General features: G+C 44.7%; 1 protein-coding gene across 1 annotated transcript in view; it reads right to left on the minus strand.

Moving 5' to 3' along the window:
• The window catches only part of LOC137347204 (uncharacterized), a 44,741-nt gene extending 22,937 nt beyond the window's left edge, over positions 1-21,804 (minus strand). The window contains exon 1 of the mRNA XM_068011425.1: positions 21,710-21,804. Coding sequence (XP_067867526.1) covers positions 21,710-21,734 — 25 coding nt within the window. The 5' untranslated portion in view covers positions 21,735-21,804. The remainder of the gene's footprint in view (positions 1-21,709) is intronic.
• Positions 21,805-23,634: the final 1,830 nt, after the last annotated feature.

Here is a 23,634-nt window from a genome sequence, read left to right on the forward strand (position 1 = left end):
GGTGGATAAAACTTGCTTCACACCTTCAGCGCTTTCCCTCCATTTCATAGAAATAGTGCACCTTGCCCTAGAGTCCACTACTTTCATACTGTAGATCTATGAAACCCTACTGCACACAAGATGACCATTCAGCCTGTTGCATGTGCTGACTCTTTGTTAATGCAATCCATAATTAATCTCATTCCCCTGCTCTCTCTCTCTCTCCATAGCCCTGTATCTTCCTCAATCAATACCCACTGAAATTAGGTTGGTATTGTGCAACGTATGAGCTACCAACCTTATAACTGATGGTAATTGTATGATTTTTTTTCCAATCCCAAGTTAAATTTGACTCCAGTAATTTTTAAAGTGTGTAAATGACACATATACGTTTGATGAATTTCAGTGATTCTTAGTCAAGTCACTAAGGAGAAATCCTTGACAAAAGGTGAATTGTTTTGCCTGGGAGATCAAGTGGACTTGGCTCTCTCTTCCCACAGCAAGTATGATATTGTCATGGACAGAAGTGGCAGAGTCAGAATAGGAGGAAATGTCATCGCACCAAAGTGAAATCAAACACCACCAACTTGCAGTTATATAGCACATAGTAGAATGTCTCAAGACACTTCACAGGAGCGTAATCAAACAAAATTTGACACCTGGCCACATGAGATATCAAGGTAGAAATGAAGTAGGTTTTAAAGAAAGAGAGTCATAAAGGAAGAAAGAGGTCGAAAGGCAGAGAGGTTTAGGGAGGCAATTCCAGAGGTTAGGACCTCAGCGGCTGAAGGAAAGGCAACCAATGACAGAGTAATTAAAATTGGGATGCACAAGAGGCCATAATTTGAGGTGCGCAGTTATCTGAGAGTTGGAGGGCTGGAGGAGGTTAGAGATAGGAAGGGGTGAGGCCATGGAGGGATTTGAAACCAAGTATGAGGACTGGGCAGCACAGTGGTTAGCAACGCAGCCTCACAGCTCCAGCGACGCAGGTTCGATTCTGGGTACTGCCTGTGTGGAATTTGCAAGTTCTCCCTGTGACCGCGTGGGTTTCCGCTGGGTGCTCTGGTTTCCTCCCACAGCCAAAGACTTGCAGGTTTATAGGTAAATTGGCCGTTGTAAATTGCTCATCGTGTAGGTAGGTGGTAGGAGAATGGTGGGGACATGGTAGGGAATATGGGATTATTGTAGGATTAGTATAAATGGGTGGTTGTTGGTCAGCACAGACTCAGTGGGCCGAAGGGCCTGTTTCAGTGCTGTATCTCTATGACTATGACTAAAATTGAAGCATTGATTAATGGGGAGCCAATGTAAGTCATGAGCACAGGCTGATGGGTGAATGGGACTTGATATGAATTAGGAAACAGGCAGAGTTTTGAATGAGCTTAAGTTTATGGAGGGTGGAAGATGAGATCAGCCAGGAGAGCATTGGAATAGTCAAATCCCAAGGCATGGATGAGGGTTTCAGCAGCAAATGAGCTGAGGCAGGGGCAGAATGAGGCAATGTTAGAGGTGGAAGTCTTTGAGGTGGCACAGATATGTTGTTGGAAGCTTATCTCGGCATCAAATACAACAAAAGTTGCAAACAGTCTGGTTTAGCCTCAGACAGTTGCTTGTGGTGAGGACCAAAGAGAATGGCTTCAACAGAAAGTAATAGGAACTAGAGTCAGGCCAGTGAGGAATGCAATGGGTGCATGGCCAAAAAGCAAGGAATGGGCTGGAATCAGTGTCAAACCAGCAAGGAACAAAGATTGGTGAGGAGATGTCAGAAGGCCCCAAGAACTGTTTGCTACAAGTAGTTGAAGAAAATGAAACAAGCAACAGTGATGGGTGGGAATAAAAGGAGGAAGATGCTACATTGCAGATATCACACTTGGTTACAGATGGAAAACGTTCTTGAAATTATGTGCGCTCTTCAGCTGACACTTGAAACTGACAACGATTAAACTCTGAACCACCTGAAGCTCTATCTAAAATTCGACTGTGGTTTTAAAGAGATACTAATTTTCCTTAGCAACTAAATATATTCTTCCTTAAATCATTTTATACCTCTGACCTTATAACTCAGATCATGTGACTTACCAGAAGCAATAGGTGTATATTAAGAATCTTGTTCATGCACACATGGGCTAAAAATAAAACAGGAAATCATAACTGAAATAGGGAACATGAATCAAAGGTAAACAGGAAATTGAATTCCCTCAGGGGTTCTCGCATGTGTTCATGCAAATTTGTCTGAAGAGCTGCAGAATCTCTGGGAAAATTGCATAAATGGTGCGAAAACTGTTTTTTAACCGAGGGTTTCTGCTGTTTTTCCATTGAAGTTACAGTGAGCTAGTGGGAGAAATCCTGCAGCAAGTCATCCGCTAAGTATTTAATGTAAACAACCAATCCTGAATGACCAGAAGGAGAATGCACCTGTGAAAGTACTACGGAGAACTGAATCATGGAAATAATTGTGAAAAAATTTCACCCATTTTTTTCCCCCCACATTTCCCAGCTCACGCCTAGATTAGAGAGAGATGTCTGTTTGTGCTCCAAGGCCTGACCTGGAAAATTAGTTGATCCTCTCACCAGTGATATTGGATGAGTGGCAGGCGAGCTCTGCCCATTGCCTGCCTGATGTTTGTTGAAAATTTCCCCCAAACTCAATTATTGCCTCCTAAGCCAGAGAACCGATCCAGCTTTTCTGATGGCCAGCACTAAGCATAAACACAGAACCCTCTGGCTGCAAAAGTAAACCTGACTGCCTCTCAAACATCTGAAGCCCATTATAATCCTGTAATTGCAGACCCTTGTGATTAAACACTAACTGCGGCAAAATCAATAACATCCCTTTTGCAAAGGTCTTAGACATAGCTGTCAATTGAACCCCTCTAGCCAGAGGCTGGGTCAGATTCTTTGATCTGTTACAAGGTGGCTTGAATTCATCTCTGTAAACATGAATAATTCCCAACATCAATGGCCCCTTCAAATTACTCCCATGTTTATTCACAACCCTATGAAGTTATTTTGCAAGAGAAGATTACATTTCTCTTATTATCTGTGTTATACAGACCATCAACCTTTGACAATGCTAGACTCCCACCTGCTATGAATGAAGCACATTAATTTTGTCATATGAATATTGATTTGAAAACTGTTGAAGAAAGGACTTGTTCAAAAAAAATCAACAGGCCTGTGACTGAAAATACATTTGCATATTAACAGACAGTGCTTGTGGAGACAAAGGGGTTACTTCCCTTATCCAATTTAACCCACCATGGACTTTGTGCACCAGGTATAGTGTGTAATAAGAGACATTCCAGGGTCTGCTAAGACCACAGAATCCACAAACACACATGTTCAGATCAGCTGGTCAGGTGACTAGCCTGCTTGGCAACCTGTTTTATTCTGAATTGTACAGACTGTTTGAACTCAGAGGGCTGAATTTTACACCGCCCCCTAGCGGGTCAGTTGGTGGCGTGGGGGCATATGGGGGCAGTGTTAAATTGAGCGGGTGGCTCTAGGAGGCCTTCCCGCCTAACGCCAACAATGCAGCGTTCGGCGAGGGAGGTGGGGGGAAGCTACCCGCCCGCCTCAGGCCAATCCAGGCCCTTAAGTGGCCACTTAAAATGGCCACTGAAGAGCATTTGCTTGCCTCCAGGGGTATTTTACCAGTGGCAAGCAGGCGTGCTGGGGATGTGAAAGGCTGCCCAGCGATAGCTACTGGCCCTTCTGCACGCTGCGGGAGGGGGTTGGGGGGGGGGGGGGGGGGGGGGGGATGCCATGGCAGTTGGGAACTGGGTGACCGATTGAGGGCTGCCCCTGCCTCCCAACCCACCCCAGGACCCAAGATGTCCCCCCCCTCCCCCCAAACGACTACCCTTGCCGCCATAAAACGACCACCCCCCCCAGTGAGACAAGCCCAATTTACCAGAGGTCTTGGCTCTATGGCGTCGGCTGGGCTGCAGTACAAGCAGTGGCCACTGGGACTAAGAGCTGCCGGTCTGCTGAAAGGCTGACAGCTCACTGAGATGGGACCTCCTCCCTCAAGCGGGTGGAAGTCCCGCCTAAGGACGATAAAAGCCCGGGAACCCGTAAAATGCGGGTCAGATCCCAGGCTGGGCGGAAGCGGGTTCACCACTGACTTAGGTCGATGGCGCTGTCCCGTCCGCCTATGGTAAAATCCAGCCCAAAGTATCTGTTTGCTTCTGGAGTGAAAAGACCTCTCCTGGCTGGCTCGCCACAGCCTCCTGTCTGTCTGCTCCCATCTTTTTCTCATGGAACTCCAAATCCACTGAAGACACATGAACCCCAAGAGAGAAAAGTCTCCTACAGCGAACAAGGTTTAATAAAAGTATTGGGCCCCAACAAAAAGCAAAATCAAGGACTCCGTGAGCTCGAAGATCTGTAATAAAAACCTTTTTCCATTTTATTTCCTCTGCTCTGTTCCGTCTCTCTCTGCATGTGTGTATCGCGTATGCATGCTAGCGTGGGCGCATCGTGTATCCGTAGGCATTAACTGAATTAGAGTTTAAGTTTAATAAATTTCAACCTTTCTTCTTTAAACCTAAGAAAACCTGTTTGTGCTGGTTTCTTTGCCTTATAATTGGAAAGCGGTGCACAAGGATTCACCAAGAGGGAGCTAAAAACACAGTATGTTTAAAATTAAATCCTGTTACGGTAAGACCAGGTGAGGGCTGAGGGGGAACCCTAGACCCCTTTCTCACCTGGTCGTAACAATGACAAGTGTTACGCTCGCCACACTGATAATTTTACTCCTCCTCCCTCCCCACCAGTGTCACGTATTGGAACTCCAAACGGAGTTCTGAAGATGTGCCTGTGAAAATTGGTGTGGGATGGCCTCTGGGACCAGGTAAGTTAATTTGCATTTTGCTTATTCTATTTAAATATGTAACTGAAGGCCTTGCTGCCAAGTAGTAGGGAGGCCTCATTGAGGCCTCGCCACCGCCGGTAAAATGCGGTGGCGTCTTCTCGGCGTCGGGGGGTCGTGGTGGGCTGCTTCCGCAAGTATTTTACGTGCCCCACCCGCCACAACCCCTGATGTCGAGGGGCTGGTAAAATTCAGCCAAGACAAAGTATTTAAATTCCATTTATTATGGACTTTACTTCAAACTCCCAACTCTGGTTTTTCCTTGGCAATCAATTTGTGCGTGTGTGTGTGCACCTCTCGTGTGAATGTGAGCATGGATGCGTCGCATATTTTAGTAATTTTAACCAGTTTAGAGTGTTAAGGTTAATAAACTTACATCTTTGTTTCAAGTCAAGAAAACCTGTGATTGCAAATGAACCAAGGACGAGAGCAAGTGCTCATTGAGGTGGTAAGCTAAATCAGTGTTCAAAAGATAAACCCTGTTGTGGTCAAACCAGAGAAGGGCTGAAAGGGGAGCCCGAGACCCCTTCTCACCTGGTCATAACACTGGGATCTTTCTGGAGCAGTTCTGTTCAGGACATTGGAGGAGTAGTCTTGCAGGCTTTTTGGGAGAATTACTGCATCAGTGGTTTTAGCTATCACACTGGATTCTCAGAAGATTTTTCAAAACAGGTGGAAAAGGAGGAGTTGGATGGCTTCTCTCTTAGCAGGATACACACTAACTGAATATTCAAACAGTCCGAGCCTCCAAGTCAGAAAGCCAAAAATTCCTGACAACGATAAAACTAGACATGTGACTTTTGTAAACAACTCTAATAGCCAGCAAGGCTCCTTATGTTTATTTTTCTTCATTGTCTCTTCCAGTAAGTGTGTTCTTCAAAAAAACCCAAGGTATCCTTCCAGTAACTTTTAAAAAAAAAACCAAATCCAGCATCTCCTCAGTCTTTCAAAAATGAACCAATTCTCACAATCTTTTAAACAGGAGTCATCAAAAAATATTAATAATGGAAGCACCTTCGTGACACAAGGCTGTGTAATCTTTGCCACAAAAAGGAAATGGTCAATTGCATGGGATGGAAAAAGTTAGGTTACCCACTGTAGCAGCAAAATGAGGAGGAAAGAAATTTTAAAAATGTTGACATGAGCTGCTAGATTTATAAATAGTAGTAAGAGGGGCCTAAAGAGAGGCTGAGAAGCCCCAGAACAGAAGTGATCATTTTCTGATCCAAGTGTATATTTTAATTTGTCACTGGTTCAATTCAGGCATTTTTACGGTTGAAATAACAGACATTGCCGATGTGCAAGGGAAAAAGCAGCATCATGCCCTGCTGGTAGCTGCAGGCCAAATGCAATCTTAAGAGGAAAAAAATACTGAAATCATTCCCTGACTGCTACTTTTAAGCTCCACAACAGCACTAATTTATTAAGGCAAAACATCCACAAGTCACAATCAATTGCTACTTATATATTTTTTTAAAAAATTCATTCATGGGATGTGGGCATCGCTGGCCAAGCCAGCATTTATTGCTCATCCCTAACTGCCCTTGAGAAGGTGGTGGTGAACTGCCTTCTTGAACCGCTGCATTCCATGTGAGGTAGGTACACCCAAAGTGCTGTTAGGAAGGGAATTCCAGGATTTTGACCCAGTGACAGTGAAGGAATGGCGATATAGTTCCAAGTCAGGATGGTGTGTGACTTGGAGGGGAACTTGCAGGTGGTGGTGTTCCTGTGCATTTGCTGCCCTTGTCCTTCTAGTTGGTAGAGGTCGCGGGTTTGGAAGGTGCTGTCTAAGGAGCCTTGGTGCGTTGCTGCAGCGCATCTTGTAGATGGTACACACAGCTGCCACTGTGCGTCAGTGGTGGAAGGACTGAATGTTTGTGGATGGGGTGCCAATCAAGTGGGCTGCTTGGTCCTGGATGGTGTCGAGCTTCTTGCGTTATTGGAGCTGCACCCATCCAGGCAAGTGGAGAGTATTCCATCACACTCCTGACTTGTGCCTTGTCGATGGTGGACAGGCTTTGGGGAGTCAGGAGGTGAGTTACTCGCCACAGGATTCCTATCCTCTGACCTGCTCTTGTAGCCACAGTATTTATATGGCTACTCCAGTTAAGTTTCTGGTCAATGGTAGCCCCTAGGATGTTAATAGTGGGGGATTCAGCGATGGTAATGCCATTGAATGTCAAGGGGAGATGGCTAGATTCTCTCTTGTTGGAGATGGTCGTTGCCTGGCACTTGTGTGGCGCGAATGTTACTTGCCACTCATCAGCCCAAGCCTGGATCTTGTCCAGGTCTTGCTGTATTTCTACACGGACTGCTTCAATATCTGAGGAGTCACGAATGGTGCTGAACATTATGCAATCATCAGCAAACATCCCCACTTCTAACCTTTTGATTGAAGGAAAGTCATTGATGAAGCAGCTGAAGATGGTTGGGCCTAGGACACTATCCTGAGGAATTCCTGCAGCGCAGATGATTGATCTCCAACAACCACAACCATCTTCCTTTGTGCTAGGTATGACTCCAACCAGTGGAGAGTTTCCCCCCCGATTCCCATTGACCTCAGTTTTGCTAGGCTCCTTGATGCCATACTTGGTCAAATGCTGCAATGATATCAAGGGCAGTCTCTCTCACCTCACGTTCAGCTCTTTTGTCCATGTTTGAAGCAAGGCTGTAATGAGGTCAGGAGCTGAGTGGCCCTGGCGGAACCCAAACTGAGCATCACTGAGCAGGTTATTGCTAAGCAAGTGCTGCTTGATGGCACTGTTGATGACACCTTCCATCACTTTACTGATGATTGAGAGTAGGCTGCTGGGGCGGTAATTGGCCGGGTTGGACTCGTCCTGCTTTTTGTGTACAGGACAGACCTGGGCAATTTTTCACATTGCAGGGTAGATGCCAGTGATGTAGCTGTACGGCAACAGCTTGGCTAGGGGCACGGCAAGTTCTGGAGCACAGGTCTTCAGTACTATTGCCGGAATATTGTCAGGGCCCATAGCCTTTGCAATATCCAGTGCCTTCAGTAATTTGTTGACATCACGTGGAGTGAATCGAATTGGCTGAAGTCTGGCATCCGTGATGCTGGGGACTTCAGGAGGAGGCCGAGCTGGATCATCAACTCAGCACTTATGGCTGAAGATTGTTGCAAATGCTTCAGCCTTGTCTTTTGCACTAATGTGCTGGGCTCCCTCATCATTGAGGATGGGGATATTAGTGGAGCCACCTCCTCCAGTTAGTGGTTTTATTGTACACCACCATTCACGGCTGGATGTGGCAGGACTGCAGAGCTTCGATCTGATCCGTTGGTTATGGTATCACTTAGCTCTATCGCATGCTGCTTGCGCAGTTTGGCACGCAGAGTGTCCTGTGTTGTAGCTTCACCAGGTTGACATCTGATTTTGAGGTATGCCTGGTGCTGCTCCTGGCATGCCCTCCTGCACTCTTCATTGAACCAGAGTTGGTCTCCTGGCTTGATGGTAATGGTAGAGTGGGGGATATGTTGGGCCATGAGGTTACAGATTGTGGTTGAGTACAATTCTACTGCTGCTGATGGCCCCCAGCGCCTCATGGAGGCCTAGTTTTGCATTGCTAGATCTGTTCGAAATCTATCCCATTTATCACGGTGGTACCACACAACACGAAGGAGGGTATCCTCAGTGTGAAGGTGGGACTTTGTCTCCACAACGACTGTGCGGTGGTCACTCCTACCAATACTGTCATGGACATATGCATCAGCGGTAGGCAGATTGGTGAGGACGAGGTCAAGTAGGTTTTCCCCTCGTTGGTTCCCTCAGCACCTGCCGCATACCCAGTCTAGCAGATATGTCCTTTAGGACTCGGCCAGCTCGGTCAGTCGTGGTGCTACCGAGGCACTCTTGGTGATGGACATTGAAGTCTCCGACCCAGAGTACATTTTGTGCCCTTGCCACCCTCAGTGCTTCCTCCAAGTGCTGTTCAACATGGAGGAGTACTGACTCATTAGCTGAGGGAGGGCGTTAGGTGGTAATCAGCAGGAGGTTTCCTTGCCCATGTTTGACCTGATGCCATGAGACTTCATGGGGTCCAGAATCGATGTTGAGGACTCCCAGGGCAACTGCCTCCCTACTGTATACCACTGTACCGCCACCTCTGCTGGGTCTGTCCTGCTGGTGGGACAGGACATATCCAGGGATGGTGATCGCAGTGTCAGGGTCATTGTCTGTCAGGTATATTCGGATGTGCTACCTGATGTGCTGAATATTTCCAGCATTTTCTGGTTTTATTTTGTATGTAGACAGTCAGATTGTTGTTGGTTAGTTAAACTGGTGTATTTTGAATGTTGAGAAGTGCATCATTAGACCACCCTTGCCCACCACCAACCATCCCCCCTCGCCCCCCCACCCCCTGCAACCCTTCACTGGAGATTCAAATGGAGCAGACCTGGGTTGTCCAACCGACGGCCCATGGGCGAGGATCCAGCCCACCAAAAGTTTCCATCCGGCCCGTGAATGTAAACTGTACCCGGGGCCGTTCCTCATCCTCACCAGGAGTCTGTGACTGGAGCTGGGAAATTTCACATTGTCTTCTGCCTTTTTAAAAATATCGCGCTGTCAGCTTCACAACTGGCAGCTGCTGAAGCAAGAACATGCGTCCCAACGTCAGACAGATTTGGGCTTTGAAAAAAAAAAGTTGGAAAACCCCGAATCTGTCCGAAGTTGGGAAGTGCGCTCCTGCTTCAGCAGCTGTCAGCTGTGAAACCTGACAGTGCGATGCTTTTAAAAAACTGATCAACCATGAAGCCACTATGCTGAGTGCTCCAACTCCCTGCAACTGTGAGAGAGAGAGGAAACAAAGAGTGAGAGCCACAGAGCTACAGAGAAAGAAAGGGAGTACGGGGGTGGGGGCAAGCCACAGACAGCGAGGGTGACAGAGACTGGGCGGGGGGACAACAGAGAAGGGGGAACACAGCGATCGAGAGAGAGCGAGCGAGAGAGCGAGTCACTTGCGGCGATGCAGACATTGACTACTTGTGCAAGCATAAAAATGCCAGGTATCACATTAAATCAGTGTCCAACATAGTGATGAGAAAGTAAGTCAATAAATTAATCTTCTCATTTAAAGCTTTTTCACAAAAATGCACATTAACAGTAGATAACTTTTTAATGCCTTTATCTTTCCAAAATTGTCTCACTGGCCCCCTATGTGAGACAAAAATTGTAATGTGGCACCCCTTGCAAAAAGGTTGGCCAACCCTCGGGCACAGTGTCCTCAGGCCTGCAATCTTTGCAATGTTGAGAAATGTGGCAACCAATTTGTACATTGCAATGTTCCACAAACAGCAATGTGCTAAGTGACCAGCTAATTTTTGTAATATAAAAAAGGTACTCATTGAGGGATAAATATTGGGCACGACACCGGGGGGAACTCATTTGCTCTTCTTTGAATAACACTGTGGGATCTTTTACATCCACCTGAGAGCGCAGACAGGACTTTGGTTTCAATGTCACATCCATAAGATGGCATCTCCAATAATACAGCACTCCTTCAGTACTGTATTGCAAGCGGACCCAATGTCTGTGGCCAGCCTGAAGGGAGCTGGGAGTCTGTGCACAAGGCTTTTTAGACTCCTGCAAATATTTGCAACAGACAGTGAAATCGAAACATGCACTAGAATAAAGTCTTGGCCCCCTGCCCTGACCAGTTTCCTCTTGCTCATGTGCAACCTTTGCCCCACCCGCCAGAAATTCCAGGCCTGGTGCTCGTGGTGCGTCATGATCAACATGCTCGTGTGCAGGAAATCATTCAAATAAGCTAACTTTGTGTTATCAGGCCTGTTCAGTTCCTTCCTGCACAGGCACATGTAGTACCTGAACCGTGTCAGTGCAGCTATTGCTGCAAAGGTGCTGTATTATTGACTAGTGTCCAATTTTCACAACATACTACTTATGTCTCTCTCCCTTTGGTGATATCTGTTCATAAAATGGTAGCTGACATTACATATCAAACCCAGGAAAATTGCAAGACTGGCTCAAGACATCTGCTGATCCACTGTAGAGCGATTTGTGCCCAAGGGCGGGGCATCGGGGTAGGGGATTCATTTTTCCCGCAGAAGACTTTCAGGCTGGGCACTGAATGGATGCAACTTTGCGGATTTCCTTGTGGTGCCTGAAAAGCCTGAGCCACTTTCAGTTCGGGCCTCTAACATTTGTTTCCCCAAAGAGTTGCAGATGTCAAACAGGGGCTGTACTGCAGTTCACAGTTTAGGAGCTACTGCACACAGCCGCCAATCAGGTAAGGCCTGTTAGGATGGGTGGGGGAGAAGTTAACTCCAGTGGGCCTAAAGCCCTTACTTAAAGTTTTGCCTCTTGGGGCCAAGTCGACCGAATCTGGATGTTGACCGCAACCCCTCTCAATAATCGTTTTACCTTAGCGCCATTGCTTGTGGTGGGGGGCGCACAAAGACTGCCAAACACTGAAGATATGGACTGTCATTCAATTGATGGGAGGTGGACTGAAGCATTTATTTTCTGGAAATTTTGCATATCTTATAAAATATGGTTACACATAAAAATGGTGTGATCTATTAATACTTTAGAAAATGAATGCCTGAAAATGTATGTCTACTATCATTTAACTACAATTAGCATTACAAAATGCTGCAATACTTTTATGCAATCAGACTCAGAAAAATCAACAGATCCATTTCGTGATTGTGATTTTTTGTAAAATCAAGATGTTTCTGAACAGGATTAAGCAACTACTTTGATAAAACCAGTGATGAAGATGCCAACAATTCAATTTTTCAGTACAAATTAACATTTTGCTGAAAAGTTCAACACCCACATATCAAGCATTTCTGCCAATATTTTCTTCTGAGTGAATTTTAGTTCGTTCATACAGGTTTACAAATAACACATTCATAAATTAATTAAAACTAGTGCATGGAGGAAAATAATGGTTATTGTTATAAACGAACATGTTTGTCTATATGGTTTAAAGTTCTTTTATTTCAGGCACATATTTCACAGTATCTGTCTCATCCTAAAAGACAAAGTTCTTTCATTCAAAAAGCAATGAGCAGAGCAGGTATTCATCTACTTATTCATGTTTTATTTCTTGAAGCTAAAATTTAACGTACAAGGCAGGGGTTACCCAATCCTAACTTTTTCTGAGGCCAATGAAAGCTACCTTACATCTGTTACTCTCACCCCTGGTGCTGAAGTTCCGATTTCCATTAATTTCAGGAGAAAAAAATTACACTTCCCCTATGAACATAGAAAATTTCAGACCCCTTTGTGTCTCTCTCCCTTTCTGCTACTCTCTTCCCAACAGTTACTTTCCCTATTACTCTTTCCAGATGTCTCTACGACTTTCCTCCTTTGAGTTTTTCTGTTCCTGTATTTATGTTACTCTATACTTGCTCGGTTTTGATCTGACTGCATTTGGTGCTTGCTCCATTACTTCGAGGATCTCTCCCAACTGCATTGTTTTCTCCAGTGATCTCCAACTGCTGCTGTTTTGGCCATTGATCTCTCCCAAATGATTGATAAGGACATAATTGGGGTAAATGTTCCAAGTTCATACAAGCAGCAAGAAAAGCTTATGCTAAATTTAGAAAAATATTGGTCCAAGCCAGCATGACATTTGGGTCTGCGTGTAGGGGTACAAGTGCTCAAGTGAGGGTGTGAGAGCCCAAATAGCAGCAAACCAAATTAAATAGCTGCTTGGATCATTAATACAATAAATTAAAGGTGCAGAAGACTTATGAATCTCAGTATCAAGGAGTTATCTCAATTCAATCTGTGGCCACAAAATTCACAGGTTTTTTTTAAAAAGCTAGCCCAGAGAAGCTTCGCCTCAGATCCTGTTACTCAGTCTAAAGGTTTGAAGAGATTGGACAATTGAACATCTGAAAAAGGGTGAGAAATAACATTTAGACCAAACAAGCTAATCCCACCAGTGCTGATGAAAGGCCACAGACATGAAACGTTAGTGCTGGAAATATTCAGCAGAGTTTTCTGTTTTTATTTAAACTAATCCCACCAACTGATGATGCAACCACACACACCATTCACCCACTCCCCAGAATGTGCCAAAGTGGTTAGATTTTTAAATGCACTTTGGAAGTGTATTTCATTTACTCTTCCACAATACACATTTCTGTTAAACTGCTTCATATGAAGGAATCTGAACAACCCAAATTCCCCCCCCCCCCCCCACCATCAACCACACTATGAACATTTTCTCCTCTTGGGGGCTGTAACAGATGACAGCAGCCCTTCTGTACCTCAATCAAGTCGGCATCTTCCAGAATCCACACTCCAGTAGGGCTCACTGGAGCAGATTTGGGATTGCTTATGATTCTCTCCTCTGTACTTAGGAGCACTAAAGTTTACTGTAGTATCCACACAGACAACAAAAACATGTATTTATATAGCACCTTTAACATAATAAAATGACCAAAGGTGCTTCACAGAGGCATTATAGAACAAAATAGGACACAGCCACAAAAGGAGATATTGGGACAGATGACCAAAATCTTGGTCAGAGGTAAGTTTTAAGAAGGGTCTTAGAAGAGGAAAGCAAGACAGAGAGGCAGAAAGGTGTAGGGAGGGAATTCCAGAGCTTTTTGTGTGGATGATGTTTTGTGTTTTTCTAGCTTCAGTGTTTTTTCTTCCTGAAATAGTGGTTTTGTGATAGTAGTTTCAGCACTTTAGGTTTGAGAACTCACAGTAAAATTGCGAAATGGATTGGAAGGGAAGTTTAAATTAACTGAAGTAGATATTTTAAGTTATAAGATTCAAGGTGGATTTGCTGGCCAGGATCCCAACTCTAATGGGGTTTATTAAACATGTGGGAATTCTAATCTGGATACGAATTCACACGTTAGTATGGGGTGGTTTTAATATTAAACAACATAAATTGCAATTTGGGTTGCAGACTTTTAAACAAAAGTTAAAAGTTTCTCTTTGGGAACCATTGAAGTTCTTGCCCTGAAATAGTTGGGAAAAGGAACTGGTAAAAGTTTAAAAAAGCCTTTCTTTGTTCAGAAGAAAATAGACTGAACTGGTTTGTCTAAGCATGGAATGCATTTGTTGCTGGATTTTAAAAATAGGCAAGATTCAAGTATTTTCTTTGTTTAGAAAAAGACACAGTTTAAACTAGCCAGAGCACATGGAAACGCTTTGTTCTGTTAACGTGTCAATTGGAGGGCTTTTGTCCCACCGTCTTTCAAAGCAGCAGAGAGTTAACCCTTTGTTAGCAGCTTAAGCTAACCACACATCTTTATAGACATTGGGCATGATAAAAATTTTAAAGTTTTGAGTTAGTTGGATATTAACCCATTCGACCATGAGCAGAATGGATCCCTTGTTGTTTTCAGGTTACAGGCAGCTGCAAGTGCAACTGGATTTCCAACAGCTTCAAGAATATAAAAGGTCATTTGTCACAGCATTGTGGCAATTGGGAGTCTGGGAACAAGAAATTAGAATTTAAAATTACATTCATATGAGTTGGTATTTTATACATTTAAAGGAAACAAAGGATGTACTCGCATTATTTTGGTGGTTTTTATGTTTAAATAAAAATGTTAAAAAGTTTTATTTGAAAATAATTAAATAAATTGATCTTAACATTAAGTGATCTGCAGGTGGAGGAACTAGTGTTGAACTGAGAGGTGTCAATCTAAGTAAAGCAAATTACAGAGGAAAAGAAAGAGGAAAAATGTTCCCAAAGCTTTGAGTAACAGAATCAAGGATATAGAGACCGCTAGACTATGAAAGGGTGAGTATGGTTGGCGACAACAAGGCATTTTATTGGAAGTGATTTCCAGCTCAAAGTGTAGGCACCCATATGTCCAAGAATAAAGATCAGGAACTACGCTACTCAAGTAGCAAGATGAACAGAGTGCAGGGCATCCGGGTGACACTGCCGAGGAAGCCCTAGCCTTTAATCGCACAAATAGTACTGTGAGGTGTCTCCAACAGATCCCAGGCCCAAAGAAGGGTTTAGTTTGGATACCTATTGGGAAAATGTTATGTCATGAAGTGGCACCAGTGATGTTGAATTTGACAGAGATAGGGTTTCCCAGGTGATGGGGAGAAAGAAGCAGAGCCTGTATGCAAAGTTATTGGACAATGTGTTGGTACACTGAGTAAGCATCAGCAGTGATGGATCTGGTCTCTGGAGACAGGTATATCTCCCATTCGTAACAAAGGGGGGGGGGCAAGCCAATGGAGGAGGCAAGGGGTGATCAATGACACAGCTACCGTCTTTAATACTGGGACCTCGCTGGTGTACAGTTTGCACCTGGCATCTCTGGAAGCACAGATGAGGAATTTCAAGGGAAGGTTAAAGGATGTTCTTGCGTATGAGAATACCAACCAGGATTCACAGCTGAGGATAGATCAAATTATGACAGTTGTTACGACCAGGAGAGAAAGGGGTCCAGGGGTTCCCTTTCAGCCTTTGCCTGGTTTGACTGTAACAGGGTTTAATTTTTAAAACACCGTGTTATTAGCTCTCCCTCAGTGAATCCATAATCACTGCTCTCCAATTGTAAGGCAAAGAAATCAACCAGACAGGGTGTCTTAGATTTAAACAAGAAAGCTGAAAGTTTATTAACCTTAAAACTCTAATTTGGTTAAAACTATGAATATGCGACATGACCACGCTAGCATGCATACGCGATAAACACACATGCAGATAGAGACAGAAAAGGAGAAAGAATAAAGGGGATAAGTTTGAAGCAATAGCTGGAGTTCATTTACTGTCTTTTGAGTTCGATGTAGAGTCTTTGATTGCAGTCAAATCTTGCCGTTTCGTTGGGGCCCAGTGCACGCTTTCAAACTTGTTTCAAATGTAGAACTCTTCTCTCTTGAGGTTTACCTGGCTTCAGTGGATCTGGAAATTCGGAGAGATCTAGGGAGACCTTCCTTCTCATTTGCCTTCAAAGCAGTCTCTGTCTTCAAACTGTCCTGTGAGTACAATTCAAGCCTCTAGGTTGGCCAGCAGGTTAGTCATGTTACTAAGTTTTTTTCAAACAAACTCTCCTGTGTTTTTTTTGTGGATTCTGCATCTTAGAGACCCTCAGTGGGGGGGGTGGGGGTGGATGGAATGCTGGCTTGTTACACATTCAAGGTCTGGTGATCAAAATCCATGTGTTAATTGGATCAGGGAGCAGTTCCATTGTCACTCCAGGCAACTGGCGCTTAGAATGCAAATGTTCCCAGCCACTGCTGTTATCTCTTTAAACAAGCCATCTGGTCAGTCCAGCAACAGTTTAAAATTAGTAATCACATGACAAAATTATGCCTCATTCTTGGCAGGTGGGGTCTTCATGACACTTCCACACCCGGTGGAATGAAATGCGATTTTTACAAGAGCATATCATTAAAAAAGACGAGAGAAGAGTAAGTACAGGAAAACACATATGCATCTCTCTCATTCATTCAGAAATCCTGAAAATTGTTACCACCTGTCTTTTCTTGGTAGCAGTGTAGGTTTAAACTGCTCTTTTTGGCATCCCAATAAACATGTGATCTTTGGGGAAGTTTTTTCAGTTTGTACATTTCCACTACTGCCTAGGGGGTCGGTCTTCCTGTTGAGGTCTGACAGGGGGGGGGGGGGGTGGTGGAAAAAGGTTAGATTTAATTAGCCCTAAGTTGGAATTCTGCTGACGAGTCAGTAGTGGGTGGATCCATTCTGAACTCTCTTTCAGTGCTTTGATGAGTCATGCAAGGGTTTTTCACCTAAAGGGATGGTTGGTTCCCTTTTCTCCTGACTGTGGGGGCAGGTTCCTTGCTAATCTTCCCTTTGTCCTCTGGGACACTCCTGCTGCAGGTATATGCCCAGATTCTACTGCACTCCCCTGCAGCACTTCGACTAAGTGAGATATCACCCTCACGGTTTCTCTGCCCTCTTTAGGACTTTCTTTGTCTCTGCAGGTTCCTGTAAATGCTGAGAGAAATTCTGGTGGGGTATTTCTAGTGTCTGCATTTACATAGTAGGATGTGGGGTCTAATTTTCCAAACATTTCAGGGTTGGCTAACTGGACAGTAGGGGTTTCCATTTGGGAATCCTCCAGGAATTCTGCTGTCTTATGCAGGCCTTGGTTTTTCATATACAGAAATGTACAGCCACTGTAATCTCATGGGCCATTCTTAATATTTCTCTCCGGTACCTCTGTGACACCACTAACTAATGAACCACTGTCCACTCCTCACTCAGGTGTGTGAGGAGAACTCCACTTCCTCATCAGTACCTCATTCTTTAAATAGTAGCAATCAGGGACTCCCTCTGCTTCAATTTCAGACTGGGCACCCTGTGCTAACTCTCTCAGTACTGCGTCAGCTCACTGAGCCTTGGCTAGGAAAGATTTATTTAACTCATTCCCTGGGTCTTCCAACTTTCAAAAGAAAGTCTCAGATAGACAGACCTCATATCATCTGCCTGCAGTGCCAATGCAGTCTCCTCTGGGGGAACTGGTTTGATTATGGCCTGATTCACTATGTATGCAGGTAAACTGCAGGGGACCATCTCCTGCCACTGTGCTGTCTCTGACCTCCTGCGGTCTCTCTTTCACTACTGGGGAAGCTACCACCTTCACCCCTGCCAGATCATTACTTAGGAGCAGGTCAATCCCGTCCACAGGAAAACTAGGGACAATCCCTACGGTCACTGGTCCCGAAACTAGGTCGCACTCCAGCTGCACCCGGTGTACAGATACAGGCATACACAGCCCTCCAGTACAATTCACCACCATTCTAGTGTTTACTGCACTCTCTGGGGGAAAGATCAGGCCTTTTCCCAGTAAAAAAGATCTAGTGGCCCCGTGTCCCAGAGGATTACTATGGGCTTGCTTGCCCCACTCGAGGGGTATGGGGTTAGTCTCCCTTCAGACACAAATCCTGATAACCTTCAGGAATCCTATCCTATTAAATTTTCCTGCACCTACAGCAGCATGCTTTCTAGGCCTTACTTCTTTTGGGCCTCCTTATCTCGAGAGACAATGGATACGCGCCTGGAGGTGGTCAGTGGTTTGTGAAGCAGCGCCTGGAGTGGCTATAAAGGCCAATTCTGGAGTGACAGGCTCTTCCACAGGTGCTGCAGAGAAATTTGTTTGTTGGGGCTGTTGCACAGTTGGCTCTCCCCTTGCGCCTCTGTCTTTTTTCCTGCCTTACTACTGCTGCAGTTAAAGCCACAGCTTGTTCAGCTGTGCTTTCCAACAGGGTCGCTTCTCCTTCACCGAGCGGGTGTGCCCTGATTAATCCTACAGACTTCCTCTGTAGTTTCCAGCAGTCAGCTCTTCGATATTACAATGGAAGCGCACAGGTCTCCAGGTCTCACTCCTACTTACAACACTATCCTTTTTGGCTGGAGGAGGGCTTTCCTTTCTCTCCCAGGACTGCTTGGGCTCCTATCACCTTCCCACCCTTTGTCCTTTTTGGATTTGTGCGGGTGACTAGGAAAGGTTTTCTCCTGGGAAACTGACATAATTTAAAGCAACTCATCAGCCAGAATGGCTGCTTGCCGGGCTCTCTGAACCCGCTGCTCCTCTACATGGGTCTTTATGGAGAGTGGGAGAGAGAGAGTGTTTAAATTCCTCTAACAGAATTACTTCTGAGATTCTCATAGCTGAGCTGTACTTTAAGAGCCCTCAGCCATGGATCAAAGGCCAGCTGCTTACTTTTCTCAAACTCCAGGTAAGCTTGATCAGCTTGCTTCTTGAGGGTTCAAATCTTTTAGTGATAGGCTTCTGGTACTAACTCATATGCCCCGACATGACCACGCTAGCATGCATACGTGATAAGCACACAGGCAGATAGAGAAAGGAGGAAGAATAAAGGGGGAAAGTTTGAAGCAATAGCTGGAGTTCATTTACTGTCTTTTGAGTTCAATGTAGAGTCTTTGACTGCAGTTATATCTTGCCATTTCGTTGGGGCCCAGTGCATGCTCTCAAACTTGTTTCGATGTAGGAGTCTTCTTTCAAGGTTTAAGTGGCTTCAGTGGATCTGGAAATGCGAGAGTGAGAGAGAGCCAGGTAGAGAGACCGTCCTTCTCTTTTGTCTTCAAAGCAGCCTGTCTTCAAACTGTCCTGTGAGCACAATTCAAACCTCCAAGTTGGCCAGCAGGTTAGTCATGTGACCAAGTGTTTTCATCAAACTCTCCTGTGCCTTTTGTGGATTCTCCATCTTAGCAGACACCCGCAGTGGGGGGTGGATGGAATGCTAGCTTGTTACACATTCAATGTCTGGTGATCAAAATCCATTTGGGTTCATTGGATCAGGGAGCAGTTCCATTGTCTCTCCAGGTAATTGGCTCTTAAAATGCAAAGGTTCCTAGCTACTGCTGTTATCTCTTTTTAAAAGTCATCTGGTCAGTCCAGCAACAGTTTAAAATTAATGTTCATATGACAAAATTAATATGCCTCATTCTTGGTAGGTGGGATCTTCATAACAGTCTATTTAAAGGATGTAAGAGCTATTGAAAGACCATGCTAAAGCTATAGATAAACTCATCCAGGAGAATGATGTGTGTATTATGTATGGCTCCTGGTTGGTAGAGCAGGCTGGGGAAAATCTGAGGCAAATTCACAGGTGAAATGCCCTCTTGGGTCACTAATAATCATGACACGTTAATGAGGGACAGGCCAACTCAAAAGTTTGGTGCAGGCATACCCTGTATAAACATATTGTAAAAGGGAAGATCTCAAAATAATGGGTTTGGTGATGTAACTTCCTGTAATGCCACATGGGGAAGCACTGCTCTCAGTCTATTTAATAGCGAGAATAGGAGTCCTCAAGGGGGATAGTTGTTTTGACAGAAACTATGTTAGAAGGGTGCACTGACAGAGAAGACAAGGTGGTATGCCCCTATCGGTTGGAAAAACATCCCAGTCAACATGTGGATTCAACCTTACTGAGGTAAATTGTACCATGGAGGCTGCAAAGGTGGGTCTAAAGCCTACGCAGGCAGCCTATGTGAGGGAAGGGACTACTGTGTAACCACTAAGGGAAAGGGATACAAGCACGGAAGGAATTTATGGAGCCAGATATCCCAACCTACTTTGTTTTACCCCTGAAGTTTAGGTACAACATACCCCCAGTGCCTGAGGATTTGACTGAGTTGCAGGAGGAGATTGACAAGTTGTGAAAAGCTTACTGTCAAATCCAACAAATGAACCACCAGATTTTGCAAGAGATTAATGACATCCCAGACATCCTGGTGGGATGGGATATGGAATTAGAGAGGTAATATTGAGATACACCCCTGGATAAGAATTATCTCCCACACACTTGTCGTTGTGCAATTGCTTATTGTTGTGTATCTGTTGTATGAACGATGTCATTGGCACAAATGTAGGAGAGCGGTGAAAATGTTCCTGGAGGGACGGAATATGGTGAATGGATTAGATTCGGAAGTGTAGTAATATTCGCAGGTGAAATTATATACTTAAGGGTGGATGCTGTAAGGCATTTGGATATCTCTTGTATTATTGTTATGCTGTGAGGCATTTGCTAATATCTCCTGCATTTCTGTTCATAAGTAAAATGTAACCAATTGTGGTGTGGACCAGCACGTGGAGCTCACTGGGTGGTAAAAACGTGGAGGCAAAGGACATCGGGATGAAGGGAGAAGAATTCTGACCGAAGACATCATCGCTGGGGTTCATATTGGACTTTTAAAAAATAAAAGACAATGTAACTAAACAAGGAGCCCACATATACACAGACAGGCAAGTCAGGACATGCCACTGATGTGGTAGCCTGGGCTGTTAAAACATCAAACAGCCGGTCTACAACCACTCTCATGGACAATGGCCTTTTGAAATGTGTGAATGGTTTCCTTCTTGCCTTATAAAGATGCAGAGATCACATCCATGGGTGGTATGCACCTAAGAACTCCCCTTGCTGAGAGCAGGATGTGGCCACATGCAGGTGGTCTTGCATAGCCAGGGTGGGATTGATAAGGCACTGAAACCCAATCAGAAGACCCAATTCAAAACATTACCTCATATGTCGAGGAACCAGAGTCAGAAAGGGGCATGAAGTCACAGCCCACGAGGACAGGGAAGTGTGACTTGGTCAGTCAGAGGAAGTCACGCGGGAGAAGTCATTTTGTGGACCTGACCACCGGGAATGAGCTCCTATACGTGGGTCTACTAAGCAACTGGTGTTGTAAGTATATACTGTTGCTTGGTGAGTTAATAAAGATGTACCACATAAAGTGAAAATTGTATCCAAAGTCTGTTTCATGTGATTGATACTCAGTACGAGGTCAGGACCTTAGAGGGAAGTGAGACTCCCTTTTTAAAGAGTCTTACAACAGTTAGGAATGGTGGAGTGATTAAAGTCAGGGAAGCTCAATTACAGCAGCACAGAGATCTCAGCGGGTGGTAGGTCTGGAGGAGATTACAGAGTTATGGAGGGACAAGGCCATGGAGGGATTTGAAAACAAGTAGAATTTTAAAATCGAGGTGTTGTTTACCTGGGAACCAGTGTAGGTCAATAAACACAGGAGTGACAGATGAATAGAATTTAGTGTGAGTTAAGACATGGGCACAAGAGTTTTGGATGACCTCAAGTTTACAGAAGGTATAAGAACAGCTCTCAGAGAAGTAATAATAAAACGTACAGATTTTCTACACAATCTAAATTAATAAAATTATTCCTTAAAAATCATAATTTTGTTTTAAACACCGAATAGCAACATTGAGGTTTCAGAACTCATGCGCCATTAAACAAATTTAAGAAGCATTTCACAGTATACACTTCGTTCGAAAACTGTGACTTAAGGAAGTTCAAATTTATTTTGTTCCAAACAAATTCACAGAAAATGGTCACAAACAGCTTACAGGCTCCCTCTCGCTTGCACACATACCTGTAGGCTTCTCAAACGCTGCCATTGTGGGTGGACTGAGCGAAATCTACAAGCTGCAGCCAAACTGGAACACCGTACACTGGCCTGCTTCCAAACTTATAATGGTTCAAAACAGGTGATCAACATATCGTCATGTGAAAGTGGGAGGGCGAGAGGATCGTCCGAAAAAACCCAGATTTAAAAGTACCCAATTAAAAATCACTGCATCACTATTTATGTTTATAACGTATCATAACTTAGAAAATTTATTAGACCAGAACTGTTTCACGTTGTTATGGCAAGGTTGAGAAACCTTGGACTTATTCCACTACCGGTAAACAAGTTCCATTCCTTTATGTTTTGAAACCATAGAGTCAGAGGTTATACATTTTTGGGCTGCAAAAAATTGCAACGAGCTTTGGGACTGAAAACAAACCTATTTCTAAAATACTAACCCCATCATACATAAATGTGTAAAAAACATCCACTATTCTAATTCTTAGCAGCACTTGTTTTCCCCGAAGGGGTTCCCTCTGTTCACCTTCTTCATAGAAGTAGTAGCTGCTTGTAGGGAGCAATGGTTCAGTATCGCAGCTTCATGTCATTACCCTGCCATATGAGTGTACAGACCCGAGAGTTCAAATGGAGGCATGAGTGAGGGATTGTGCCTCAGGAATCTGCGTTTCAGCAATGAAACCTCCCTGTACTACCTTCTGGATCGATGCCTGCAATCCGAATCCGATGCACGCATAGCTCTGCCAGTGGCAGTCAAAATTACCACATTAATTTTAATTATTTTTGCCACTGGCTTCTTGCCAACTGCAAAAGGAAACCTACGCAATATTATTCAGGGTGTCTGTTCCTGCTTCGCAAAACCAGGAACTCCATCACCTTTTTGCACGTCAGCAGCATGAAGGGGTGATAGGTCACGCAAGCAAATGGACCGCTGGGTGGAGCACTACCTAGAACTGTACTCCAGGCAAAATGTTGTCACTGAGACCGCCCTCACTGTAGCCCAGTCTCTGCCTGTCATGGATGAGCTGGACGTACAGCCAACAAAATCGGAACTCAGTGATGCCATTGATTCTCTAGCCAGTGGAAAATCCCCTGGGAAGGATGGCATTACCCCTGAAATAATCAAGAATGCCAAGCCTGCTATACTCTCAGCACTCCATGAACTGCTTTGCCTGTGCTGGGACGAGGTAGCAGTACCACAGGACATGCGCGATGCCAATATCATCACCATCTATAAGAACAAGGGTGACCGCGGTGACTGCAACAACTACCGTGGAATCTCCCTGCTCAGCATAGTGGGGAACGTCTTGGCTCGAGTCGCTTTAAACAGGCTCCAGAAGCTGGCTGAGAGTGTCTACCCTGAGGCGCAGTGTGGCTTTTGAGCAGAGAGATCCACCATTGACATGCTGTTCTCCCTTCGCCAGCTACAGGAGAAATGCCGCAAACAACAGTTGCCCCTCTACGTTGCTTTCATAGATCTCACCAAAGTCTTCAGACTACTAGCAAAGATCGGATGCCCATTAAAGCTACTAAGTATCATCACCTCATTCCATGACAATATGAAAGGCACAATTCAGCATCACGGTGCCTCATCAGACCCCTTTCCTATCCTGATGGCGTGAAACAGGGCTGTATTCTCGCACCTACACTGTTTGGGATCTTCTTCTCACTGCTGCTCTCTCATGCGTTCAAGTCTTCAGAAGAAGGAATTTCCTCCACACAAAATCAGATGGCAGGTTGTTCAACCTTGCCCGTCTTAGAGTGAAGACCAAAGTACGGAAAGTCCTCATCAGGGAACTCCTCTTTGCTGACGATGCTGCATTAACATCTCACACAGAAGAGTGTCTGCAGAGACTCATCGACAGGATTGCGGCTGCCTGCAACAAATTTGGCCTAACCATCAGTCTCAGGAAAACGGACGTCAGAAATGC

Source organism: Heterodontus francisci, chromosome 2 (genome assembly GCF_036365525.1).
Source record: "Heterodontus francisci isolate sHetFra1 chromosome 2, sHetFra1.hap1, whole genome shotgun sequence".
Lineage (NCBI taxonomy): Eukaryota > Metazoa > Chordata > Chondrichthyes > Heterodontiformes > Heterodontidae > Heterodontus > Heterodontus francisci.